Below are 12,528 nucleotides of genomic sequence, written 5' to 3'. Positions count from 1 at the left end.
GTCCTTGTATTATCTTGTGTCCTAGTTCTATGAGGTGAGTTATTTAGTATATCCTAAGGAAAAAAAAATAACCTTTAGACACACACACACACACACACACACACACCCCTCTACCATTCATTTCCTCCCTTCCCCTACCCAAACCTAGAATTCCATCTAGGAATGACTGTTGTGGGGGCACCTGGTCTGTTAAGCCTCTGCCTTCAGCTCAGGGCATGATCCCGAGGTCCTGGGATAGAGCCCCACAGCACGCTCTCTGCTCAGCAAGGAGTCTACTTCTCCCTCTCCCCACTGCTTGTCTTCACACACACTCTCTCTCTCTCTGCCTCAAATAAAATATTAAAAAATAAAATAAAATGACTGTTCGGAAGACAATGTTAACACAGAATTATGTGAATGACAAATTATCAACCCAGAAAAAAACAATAGAACTTTTATTCATTGTACTTACAAAGATGAAGACTAGAGAAAAATATATAATGCCAACAATGGTTTTGTAGGAACTAAAAATTTTAGTAATTTCCAACATGTCCATGATATATGTAATTTTATAGTTAAAATACTTTTAAAGCTAAATCTGTGAAAAATGGAATCGCAGTGTTCTACGACCAGGTGGTTCAAGCTTCATCTGCCTGGAGGTCATGCAGTAGCTTCCGAAATGCCAGGCGTATTTTTGGGGAAGGAAGGGATGAGCCGGGCAGGAAAGACGGTTCTCGTGGTTATTTCTCCGTAGCGTTTCAGTCCCGTCGCACGACCCAAGTCAGACAAATGCATTAAACGCTTCAAACTCTCTGATCCATCCCCAAAGCCGCAGAGGAGGACGTGGCGGGGCAGATACAACACCCCGCGCGCGGCCACTCGGCTTCCGGTGGGCCAGACCAGCAAAGCGCAACCGGGACACTAGCTGCCGCCCGCCGCCCAGGCCCCGCCCCCAGACCGCCGGCCCCGCCCCGGGGCCCCTCAGAAGGCCCCGCCCCCGGCCCGGCCCGGTCCCACCCACCGCCGTCACGTGGTGGGGCGCGGGGTCCAGCCTGCGGCTGGTGAGGCCGCCCGGTATTCGCCATGGAGCCGGCACCCCGGACCTGTCCCTTGTCTCTGCTGCTGCTGCTGCTCCTGCTGCATCTGGGTTCGAGCACCGGTAGGTTCGGGCAAAATTTGCATCAGCGGCCGGTGCCTCCTCCTCTCTCCAGGGATGAACGTCTGTTAGTGGGTTTGTGCTTTTGAAAGCAAATCTGTTTCCCCCAGTTTCCACCTTGCGTAATTACACTGCTTTAGAACCTCGCTCTTTCTTTCTTTCTTTTCTTTCCTTTTCTTTTCTTCTTCTTCTTCTTCTTCTTCTTCTTCTTCTTCTTCTTCTTCTTCTTTTTAAGTGCTAAGTGCTTTCTCTACCCCTTTCTGGCTCTGCGTGGTCTGGTACTCCTCTCTTCCCTACCCCGAGGTAGAAGGAGTTGTGCAAAATACATGACTGGGGGAAACTGCTGATCAATGAGGTTTCCACGATCCCAAGTCCACCTCCCCTTTCCTGCGGTGATTGGCAGCTAAGTGGGGTTAATGAGGACTTTTTATTTTGAGCGGAAACGTGTGGGGCGAAGGACCCAGAAATACCAACTCCGCCACAAATGGGACGTTTCATTGAGACGAGGTCTTTCTCTCTCTCCTGATCAGAACGGACAGCATAGTATCTCCCCTCACTGCGATCCTTTTTTTTTTTTTTTTTTTTAAAGATTTTATTTATTTATTTGACAGACAGACATGGCGAGAGAGGGAACACAAGCAGGGGGAGCAGTAGAGGGAGAGGGAGAAGCAGGCTTCCCGCGGAGCAGGGAGCCCGATGCGGGGCTCGATCCCAGGACCCTGGGATCATGACCTGAGCCGAAGGCAGACGCTTAACGACTGAGCCACCCAGGCGCCCACTGCGATCCTTTTTGACAAAAACAAACTCGCGTTTAATAGGATGACTTGCAGATCGATTTTTAGCCTTTCAGCAAAGTGTTCCGTGGTCTGATTCAAGATCTGAGAATTCGAACTGGCCACACACCGGCCTTGTGATCTTACGCAGAGTGCTTAAGAGTTCTCGTCTTAACCTTTTGTAAACTGGGATCATCTGGCCCTTCAGTTTGGGTCCGGGAAATGTCAAAACTGTTGCCCCCACCCCCTCCCCCCATTTTAACAGCAGTCACTGCCAGGGAAGGGAGGAGGACCATCGGTTAAGTGAAAAGGGACCCGAGCCATATCTGTCATTTTCCAGGAGACTGTAATCTTAGGTCACTTGTACAGACAATCTTACAACCACATCTATGATCTAGCCACTCTGTTTTGCTCCTCAAGCCACTTTCTGGTTTTCTTAATCTACATCCTTCTCGCTTCTCACTTCTCCGGTCTCCTCTACTCCCTTCTCTTCTTTTTGAGACCAGTTCTTGTGCTTTTCCTTGTCATGGGGGCTTGAAATTTAAGAAAAGAGGAAGTAGAAGGCAGGAAACTCCCCTCATGGAGGATCACCTCTCATCATCTTTGAATGGCAGCCTTTCACCCAGATGGGTACTTGAGAAAAAGAACAGTAACTCAAGAGTTGTTACTTTAGCAAAGGTGACGTGGAAAATGTATTGAACCTATTTTTTCCGAATACATATTTTGCAGATGCTACAGAGTTAACTAGGGAAAATAGGAGCTGTGGGATTGAAGGATATATATATATAGCTTTTGATCTGTGGAATATCTTTCTTTTGATATTTGCAAACCCAAGCTGCCTTCCCCAAAAGTGATGCCAGTGTGCGCTCTTTCCAGCAGTGATGAGGACTGCTCTCCTGTCTCCTTGTGGCCATTGGGCACCTGCCATTATTTTTTTTTTATCTGTCACATAAGCGAAGTTTTTTCTGTGTGACCTCATATTGGTTTGATTTTCATAACTAAGTATTAGTGATGTTAGCTCTTTCTCACATACTTATCAGACATTCACATTTACTTTTCATAAATTATTTCTTCAGAGCCTTCACCCATTTGACTATTAGGATCTTCCTTTTTGAAATTGATCCACACGAGTAAAAAAAATCACCCTTTTTTGTATTTGTTGCATGTCATTGTTGTATGCCTTTTAATTTTATTTCTGATGTACATACATTTTGTTGTACAGAAAATATAACAAGTCTGTCCTCAACTCTGTTGACCTTTTCCTTTATAGTCTCTGGGGTATGCTTACATCACTTCCCCTTCCAGAGATTAAGAAAAATTCAATGTTATATATGTATTTTAAAGATTTTATTTATTTATTTGAGAGAGAGTGAGTGAAAGAGAGAACACAAGTAGGGGGAGCAGCAGGCAAAGGGAAAAGCAGGCTTCCTACTGAGCAAAGAGCCTAATGGGCTTGATCCCAGGACCCTGAGATCATGACCTGAGCCAAAGGCAGATGCGTAACAATTGAGCCACCCAGACATCCTCAATTATATTTTTGTATTATTTTTAATATCTAAATTTTAAAATTGAAATACTTGATTCACTTGAAATGTATTTTGGTTTATAGTGTCAGATAAGGACCTACATTTTATTTCTCCTTCACAAAAGCTAACACTTTTCCCAGCATAAGATAGTGAATATTGGTCCCTCTCATCTGGGATACCTCTTTAATCATATATTAAATGAGATATAAAGGCCAGCATTTTGCATTTTGCAATTTTTATTTTTTTCCAGAAAGGTGAATCTGTCTCTCTAAAACAGAATTATGAAAGTGTTTCATGCTGGGGTGCCTGGGTGGCTCAGTGGGTTAAAGCCTCTGCCTTCGGCTCAGGTCCTGATCCCGGTGTTGTGGGATCGAGCCCCGCATCTGGCTCTCCGCTCAGCGGGGTGTCTGCTTCCTCCTCTCTGCCTCTCTGCCTACTTGTGATCTCTGTCTGTCAAATAAATAAATAAAATCTTTTTAAAAAGAAAGTGTTTCGTGCTTGCTGTTAAGCATCTGAATATTACAGGGGGTGCAGAGGAAGAAGTGAAAGCCTCCAGCCACTATTAAGTTTGGTTTGCCTTTTTTTTTTTTTTTTTTTTAGGATTTATTTATTTATTAGAGAGAGAGAGTGGGTGGGAAGGGGTAGAAGAAGAGAATCTCAAGCTGACTCTGTGTCAGCCTGGAGCCAGATGTGGGACTTGAACTCACAACCCTGAGATCAGGACCTGAGCTGAGATCTAGTATCAGATGCTTCACTGACTGAGCCACCCAAGCCCTCCAGGTTTGCTTTATGCCAAGTGAAGTGCTTTTCCTTATCTCTGCAATATATTAGAGTGAGTAAAGTGCCTAAAGTAGAAACCAAATCATCTCCAGTTTATCGTGGCCATCTCCATGGGCTTAGAATTTACCTGGACATTACACATCCTTCAGGAAGATCACGTTGTGCTTCTGTTTCAGGAGCGGCCACGGACCAGCCCGCAGAGGAGGGAAAGGAAGTATGGAATTATGTGACCGTCCGCAAGGATGCCCACATGTTCTGGTGGCTCTATTATGCCACTAACCCCTGCAAGAACTTCTCAGAACTTCCCCTGGTCATGTGGCTTCAGGTAACAGTGGCTGGGCTGCCTGGTCAGCTTTCCCCACCTGCCACTTTGCTTGCTCTTAAGGACTTACAGCTCAGCGGTGAAGGACTGATCTGATCCAGTGGCCAGTGGGGGATCGCCAAGGCTTCAGGCTTCGGTGTCCTACTGAGGCAGGCAAAGGCCATGGTATACCAAGGGGGCCAGATCAGAGAGTGAGGGGTTCTAGCCTTTACAGGGGTGTTCCTATATTAAGCCCAGTCAGTGGCAAGACGCCTTTGTGGAAGCTCTAAATTCACATTCAACTTTGTGCTGACAGAAATGTTTTCAGAGGTTCCCAACCAAAGGTTGAGGTACCCTGAGCAGCCCTCCCTCTCCCTCTGTTCCCAGTCCTTCCTCAACCCTATCTCCTCGCCTGCAGAAAAGCTGATCTTGAAAGGACTCAGCCTTGTGTAGCTTAGTATTAAATGTTGCACCCTATCCTTCTCCCTGAGTGTGTTTGCCTTTTAATCTTCTTTTTGTAAGATTTTATTTATTTATTCTTGAGAGACAGAGAGAGAGAGGCAGAGGGAGAAGCAGGCTCCCCAAGGATCAGGGAGCCCGATGCAGGACTTGATCCCAGCACCCCGGGATCATGACCTGAGCCGAAAGCAGACACTTTACCATGTGAGCCTCCCAGGCACCCTGCCTTTTAATCTCGAGCTCTGATTGTAGGATGGAAGGCAGGGAGCTAGTTGAAGGGCATTTGGGGGCAGGCAGAGGATCGTTTCTTGACTTCCTACAATACCTGTCTAGAGGTGGCCCCACGCTCACCTGGAGGACCAGGCTCTGGGGAGGGGTGGAGGAACGCGCTCCCACTTCAGCCTCTGGAAACTAGACGTGTGGCCTGGATGGGGCTCCAGGTTGCTCATCGATAAAGAGGGTGTCCTGCCGCTCCTCTCCATGGGGTTTAGATGTCACTTTGTTCCAAAATGTTAGTATTCACAAGCACCCTGCAGGTGCCCTGGCCTTGGCCTCCTCAGCTAGCCCCTGTAGACTGTTTCTGGTGAGGTAGAGCTCAGAGGAATCCTTTGTAGGGAGGGCCCTTTCTCTTTTAGCATTATCACAACTGTCTCCTTGGGGGCTGGAGGTGAGGCCCAGCCTGAGGGTAGAGATAGGAAGATGTCTGAGGAAAGATCCCATGTGTGTATCCCAGGAACTTCTGTCCACCCCAGGCTGCTGGGGGCTGGGGGGGTGGGGGGGGTGGAGATGCGGCCACTTCCATTTCTGAGCTTTGGCTTTTTAGTCTGAGGGATTTTGAGGGTGTTGAACTTTTTTATTAATCAGCAGGACTTTTTCTACCCTCAAGTGAAAGCTGATGCTTGGAGCCAGAGCAGAAAGCAGAAGTGCTGGTGTATAGGCCTGGTGCTCCCCTTTGTCATGTGCTGCCCTGAGGCACTTTCTGGACTCTCAGGAATGTAAAAATTCTCCAGTTTCAGAAGCTGCAAACCTTCCCTTTGGTTGATTGTAGAGTGAAGTGGTTGTTCTATCTGAATTATGCCAGGATTTTTTTTTAAAGGTTTATTTATTTATTTGCGGGGGGAGGGGGTGGCGGGGATAGGGAGAGGGAAAGAATCCCAAGCCGACTCCGCCGGGGCTCGAGCTCCTGACCCTGAGATCACAGCCCAAACCAAGAGTCTCACGCACCACAGACGGCGCCACCCAGGCACCCCAGCTGGCAACATTTTAAATTCAAGGCACTTCTTTCCTTTTTCCAGAAATCAGGAGACTTGGCCCCCTTGGGGCCTGACCCTGCTCTGCCAGAGCTGAGTGGCCGTGGCCCCCGGAGGCTGCCCAGTTTGTGGCCTTTGTTTAGGGTTACACTCTGAGCTGAGATACTGTTTGAAGGTTATCAACAGGCTAGCTAACCAGCCTGCCTTTCATTTCCTCAGAGCCCCCCGGGAGAAGGAAAAAGACTATGATTAGGGAAGAGATAATTAATTTAAATTAAAAGGAGATCAGTTTTAGCAGCTTGCTGACGATGCACATACTGCGTTCTGTGGGTAGGTCCTTGAGAGTTGAGGTCATGTCACCTGAGTGAAGTAGTTCTGAGTGGAGTAGTGAGCTATTTTAGGTATACCCGCAAGTCATTGAAGCCTTTTGGTTGATCTGCTGACACATTTCCCATATTTCAGTCACTGGTAGTCCCTGGGCCATGACAGCACCCCTTCCCAAAGTTCCAAAGGAAAATGGATTTTGCAGTGGGATGTTCTCAAACAACAGAAACATCCTCCAGCCGGTTTCTCGTTGCCATTGGTGGGGGCGGGGTGGGGGGACAGTGGAAGGAGTGTCGTCACCTGATGCCAACCACAGCTTATCAAAAGCGGGACAGGAAATTGGGATTTGTCACGGCAAGTTCAAGCCCCCTAGGATTCCCAGCTTCACTCCTTTCGCTCTGGTGCTGTCCCCCTGTCTCCCAGTTAGTCAGCTAGGAGAAAGGGGCCCAGCGTTCACCGGAGGATACACACTTGCTCTTAATTCACTGCGTGTTGCATTATAAGCATTTTTCAGTGTTGCCACACAGTTTCCTATTGTTTATGGTTCTAAATGGCCGTTTCTAATATGGCCATTCTAAATGGCCGTCTTGTAGACGTGTCGTAATTTACTAACCTGTTCCCAAGTGAGGGACATTAGAGGTGCATCCTTTCACTGTTATAGGCATCACTGTGATGAGCTGCGCCTCTCGCTGGTGGGCGTCTTAGGAAAACCTAAGATACAGAGGGCATATAATTAGAGGGATTTATAGCCACCCAGCTTTATAATAGTTTGGTGTAGGTTCAAAATATTGCATACTTTCGTACAGTCTTTCCCTGCTGGGCTCTTCCATTTACCCCTAAACCCTGACCCTATGTTGTCTCTCTCTTTTTTTTTTAAGATTTTTATTTATTTATTTGACAGAGAGAGAAAGTGCACAAGCAGGGGAAGCAGCAGGCGGAGGGAGAAGCAGGCTCCCCGCAAAGCAGGGATCCCAATGTGGGGCTCGAACCCAGGACCCCGAGATCACGACCCGAGCTGAAGGCAGTTGCTTAACTGACTGAGCGCCCCAGGCTCCCTGACTTTTTTTTTTTTCTCCCTTTAGATTTCCCTATACAGATAGCCCTGGCTTCTGTTTTGCCAGAGATAGTCCTTCCATGTTTGTGTCTCCCCTTCCTATCCACCTTGCTCACGTACAGGGAGACAGTATCCTTTTACTTGAGGCCTATGCCCTCAGCTCAGCTGGCCTCTAAGACGTTGTCCAAAAGAGCACTGACCGTGCTTTCTCCTGATCATCTCCAGAAGGGCCTCCCTCCCTCACTTAGCCCTTCACAACCCACAGGACCTCCACCTCTCATGGTTGGGCCCCAGCACCGAGCTCTGGTCACAATCCTGCCCCACCCTTGGTCCTGGGTACACAACAGTATTGGGTCCTCCCTGCTCTGGGACTTTTGCATTTGCTAAATTCTATCCTGGAGATCCACGTGATCAAGTCTGCATCCCTTGTCAGTCCGCAGGGACACTGAGGAGAGGGTGGTGGGGTGGAGAGTCACAGGGCCCCAGGTCTGGGCCTGGCAGACTCCGCGTTGCCATGCGCCTTCCCTGGCCCTTACTGCTCTTCTGGGAAATGAGGGGGGACGGATGAGGTGTTTTGAAGGTCAGTGACCCCATGGCAGGCCAGGGTTCAACCTCAGAGGATTGGAAGTAGGAAGGTTCCCTCTGGGGCTCTCTGGCCACATCTTTCCATTTACTTTATTTATTTATTTGTTTATTTATTTATTCACTTATTTACTATTTTAATTTTAATTTTTTTAAAGATTTTATTTATTTATTTGTCAGAGAGAGAGAGCGCAAGCGCACAAGCCGGCAGAGACAGAGAGAGAAGCAGGCTCCCTGCTGAGCAAGGAGCCGGATGTGGGACTCGGTCCGAGGACCCTGGGATCATGACCTGAGCCGAAGGCAGCTGCTTAACCTACTGAGCCACCCAGGCGCCCTAATTTTAATTTTATTTTCAAGTACTTTCTACACCCAACATGGGGCTCAAACTCACAAACCTGAGTCGAGTTGCGGGCCCTGTGGACTCAGCCAGCCAGCCGTCCCTGGGTCTTTTCCCTTTAAAAGGCTTGAGCAGTTAGGAGGGGGCTCTGTTAGTCCAGACACCCCAGGTCACCAGGTCAGTCGGGTCTTTGGTATAATGTTGCCCCAGCCATTGCTAAATCATGTGTTGTTGTCATGAATGTGGTCGTCGTTGTAATGATGATTTGACCCATGTTTTCTCTGGGTTTATTTTTGTTTATTTTCTCTTCCACAGGGTGGCCCGGGTGGTTCCAGCACTGGATTTGGAAATTTCGAGGAGATTGGGCCCCTTGATAGTGATCTCAAACCACGAAGAAGTACCTGGGTACCGTGAGCACAGCCCCTAACTGCAAGTGCCCTTTGGCCTCCCCAGGGCTCAGCCCCACCCGGCCTGACCCATTCCGGGCGGGGTCACAAGTCTAGCCATCCTGTCGGGTCCCTTTCCCCATGTGTCCTGGGGCCTTGCCTACTTACCACAGGCTTCCTCTCTTGCCTTCCCACATCCCTGACCTTTCTCTCCACTTGGCAGCAGAAGCCTATTCTAGCTGACAGCTTGGACCTCCTCACTTCCTACATCTTGGCCATCTCTGTAGTCCAACTGTAGGGTCCCTGCCTCTGGCCACACCCCCCAGTCCTGTCCCCTCTCCCCTCACCTGCCTTGCTTCTTGACTCCATCAAGACCTCAGACCCCTTGTCCTCAGCCTTTCTGGTGTGCCTCCAGTTCTGTCTCCCTCCCTCCCTCATTCTTAGTCTCACTTCTTGCCCTAACCCCTCTCTTTTCAACCCCTGGCTCCTTCATCCTTCTCCTGGAACAGCCCTGCCACCCCCAAGCGTGGGTCAGTCCTGCTGTCCGCCAGCTTGGCTCCTACTCCCAAGTGCCCAGCCCTGGTGGGCAACACGGCGGTGTTGGCGGGGTGGGGCTGTCACCTGGCTGTGGGCTTCGCGGGGGCTGAGGGGGCCGCCTCCACTGTGTGCTGCAACTCCCCTCCCCTCCCTGCCTGACCTGTCTCCCTGCCTCCCCGAGAGAACAGAGCCATCCCCTGCGACCAGCTGCCCCTATCCTTGCTAGTAAGGTTTGACCTCTCTACCCCTTTCTAGCCTCCTCCCATCTCAGAACAACACATGAGGCTCCTCTCTGCTAATGTCCCTTCCTCCAAATTCCACTCAGATAGTTACTACCTTTCTCTGTCTTTGTGCTGTCTCTAGACTCTTCTCCCTGGGATATGGACATGCACGGGTTTTCCCCAGCCTCCCACACCAATTCCTCCAGCTCCCTCCCTTTTTTAAAGAATTCGTTATATGGGCATACCTTGGAGATACTGCGGGTTCCGCTCCGGACCCCCACGATAAAGCGGGTCAGATGAATTTTTTTTGCTTCCCGGGGCATATACAAGTTATGCTTACCCTATGCCCATGGAACAGACTGTGGTCTGTTCCGTGGGCACTGAAGTAACGTGTGAAAAAACGATGTACATACCTTAATGAAGAAGGGCGCTATTGCTGAAAAGTGCTGGCCATCATCTGAGCTTCCCTGAGTGGTAATCACTGGTTACAGAGCGCCGTAAGAAGTATAGTAATAATGAAACAGTTTGAAACATTGCAAGAATTACTAAAATGGGGCCCAGGGACATGAAGAGAGCAGGCGCTTTTGGGAAAATGGTGCCGGCGGACTTGCTCGAGGCGGGGCTGCACGCAAACCTTCAATTTATAGAAAGTGCAGTAAAATGAGGTGTGCCATCTTCACCTCCTATTTAAGCCTTCGCCTGGAGCTTTCTGGGCTGGGGGCTGGGGCTGGGGGCAGGGGAGAGTGGGTGCTAGGGAACGCAATGCACAGTAGCCCTAGGAGGAAGTACGCAAGTCTCTGTCGCCGTGACGAGGCTAGGCAGCCCTGTCCTAACCCACTTCACTCTCTCCCCATAACTCTGCTGGAGCGCCTGTCCCCAGGGCCCTGCTGGCTTCCCCGTCCCAAGTCTGGCAGATCCTGCATGGGATTCTTTTCATGGACTTTTTTGCCTCGTACTCTGTGGCCCGTACTCTGTCCTTGGTAACTTTCTCTTCTGTGTGTTCTCTAGGCAGCCCTGTCCTCTCAGACTCCTTTAATCACACATAGAAGGTGATGACTCCTAAGTCCCTATCTCTAGCTCAGAACCTTTTGCCCCAGAACTTTTCTCCATTTGCTTCTGGGATGTCTCCACGTGAATGTCTCTCATAATCCCCTATTCAACATACCCCAAACTATAGTCATTAGTACACCGGACGGCCCACCCACAAAACCAGCCACCTCCATCATCCCTTGTTGTGGCGAATGGTACCACCATCCTGTCAGGTGCCTGAACCAAACCAGAGATCCATCCTTGTCTTCCCCTGCCCCTCACCCTGCTTGTCCAATCAATTTTACCTAAAAATGAATTATTTTTTTAAAAGATTATATTTATTTGAGAGAGAGTGAGAGAGAGCACGAGCAGGGGCAGAGGGAGAAGCAGGCTCCCCACTGAGCACAGAGTCTCACGCAGGGCTTGATCCCGGGACCCTGGGATCATGACCTGAGCCAAAGGCAGATGCCTCACCGACTGAGCCACCTAGGCGTTCCTAAAAACGAATTCTTAAAATATAGCCTTATTGAAATAAAATTCACATACCATACGACTCACCCATTGAAAGTGTATGATTCAGTGGCTTTCAGTATATTCAGTTTTACAACCATTACCACGGTCAATTTCAGAATATTTTCACTACCCTCCCATCCCAGAAAACCACATACCCCTTAGCTATTAAGCACTAGTCTCTCCTTAGGCCGCCACTCATCAACCTTCATCTCTGTAGACTTGGCTGGGTAAGCCGTCTTGAAACTATGGAGTCATACAGTATGTGGCCTTCGGTGTGTGGCGGCTTTCATGTCTTGTGATATTTACAAGGTAATCCATGTCGTATGTGCCACTAGAGCCACTTTTGTATGGCTGAATAATGTTCCGTTGTATGGATGGACCACATTCTGTCTCTCCATCTGTTGATGGACAGCTGGGTTGTTTCCACTCTTTGGCTCTGATGACGAGTGCAGGAGACCCTGGGGCACAAACATTCGTAGGAGTTCCTGTTTTTGGTTTGGGGGGGATCTACCTCGAAGTGGAGTGGCTGGGTCATCTGGTAACTCTATGTTAGACCCCCAAGTGTTGTTAACATTCTTCATCCCTCCCTTTCCCATCCTCTCTAGTGGCTGCTTTCAGAGCGCCTCTCTGATGCAAATCGTTCCTTAGTTTAATATCTTCCAGTTCCCAGAAGATCAGAGCTAGATTCCTGGGCATAAGCTGGTCTCTGCCTATCTCCTGCCCCATGTCCCAACATCTGTCTTTGTACACCCTCCCTTCAGGCCTCTGCCTGGCCAGTTCCTTGGTGTGGACCTCATTCCTTTGGCCCCTCACTCTCTCCTGCCTTCCCATACTCATGTCTATCATTCAAGACTCAGCGTGGGACCACCTCTTCCTCAAGGTTCCCTTGGAGTCCTTGGATTCTCTTTGTCCGTCTCCCTGCTAGTCCTCCTCAAGTGCAATTTAGCTTTGCCTCAGGATCTTTGCACATGCTGTTCCCTTGGCCTGGAACATTCCTGAACTTGCTTTTGACTGAAATATCACTCCCGTGTGTAGTAGCGGAGTACCACACTGGCTCGTTCACAAGTTTCCCAGAACTCAGAGCGTAGTACGACTCGGCAGAGTCTGAATGGGAAGTGAGGAGGCCAGGCCTGAGTGCTGGTGCTGCTATTATTTGTCCAGCTTTGTGACCTTCCTTGGACAAGTCCTGGGTCTTTTCTGGACTTTAATTCCCTGATCAGTAAAGGACATGGCTGGACTGTGTCACCAGGGACCATCTGTCCAGACAGAAGAGTCTATAGCCCTGAGCCTCTTTGGAAAAGGTATTAGGATAAATTCTGTG

General features: G+C 49.1%; 1 protein-coding gene across 1 annotated transcript in view; it reads left to right on the top strand.

The window, feature by feature from the left end:
- The first annotated feature begins 999 nt into the window (after positions 1-999).
- The window catches only part of SCPEP1 (serine carboxypeptidase 1), a 32,488-nt gene continuing 20,959 nt past the window's right edge, over positions 1,000-12,528 (top strand). The window contains exons 1-3 of the mRNA XM_080826756.1: positions 1,000-1,138; positions 4,391-4,539; positions 8,837-8,926. Of these exons, the coding sequence (XP_080682882.1) occupies positions 1,063-1,138; positions 4,391-4,539; positions 8,837-8,926 (315 nt within the window). The 5' untranslated portion in view covers positions 1,000-1,062. The remainder of the gene's footprint in view (positions 1,139-4,390; positions 4,540-8,836; positions 8,927-12,528) is intronic.

The sequence above is a fragment of the Martes martes genome, assembly GCF_963455335.1.
Source record: "Martes martes genome assembly, chromosome: 16".
NCBI classification, from domain to species: domain Eukaryota; kingdom Metazoa; phylum Chordata; class Mammalia; order Carnivora; family Mustelidae; genus Martes; species Martes martes.
Note: the sequence above shows the minus strand (reverse complement) of the source record. Positions and strands in the feature narration are given on the sequence as shown.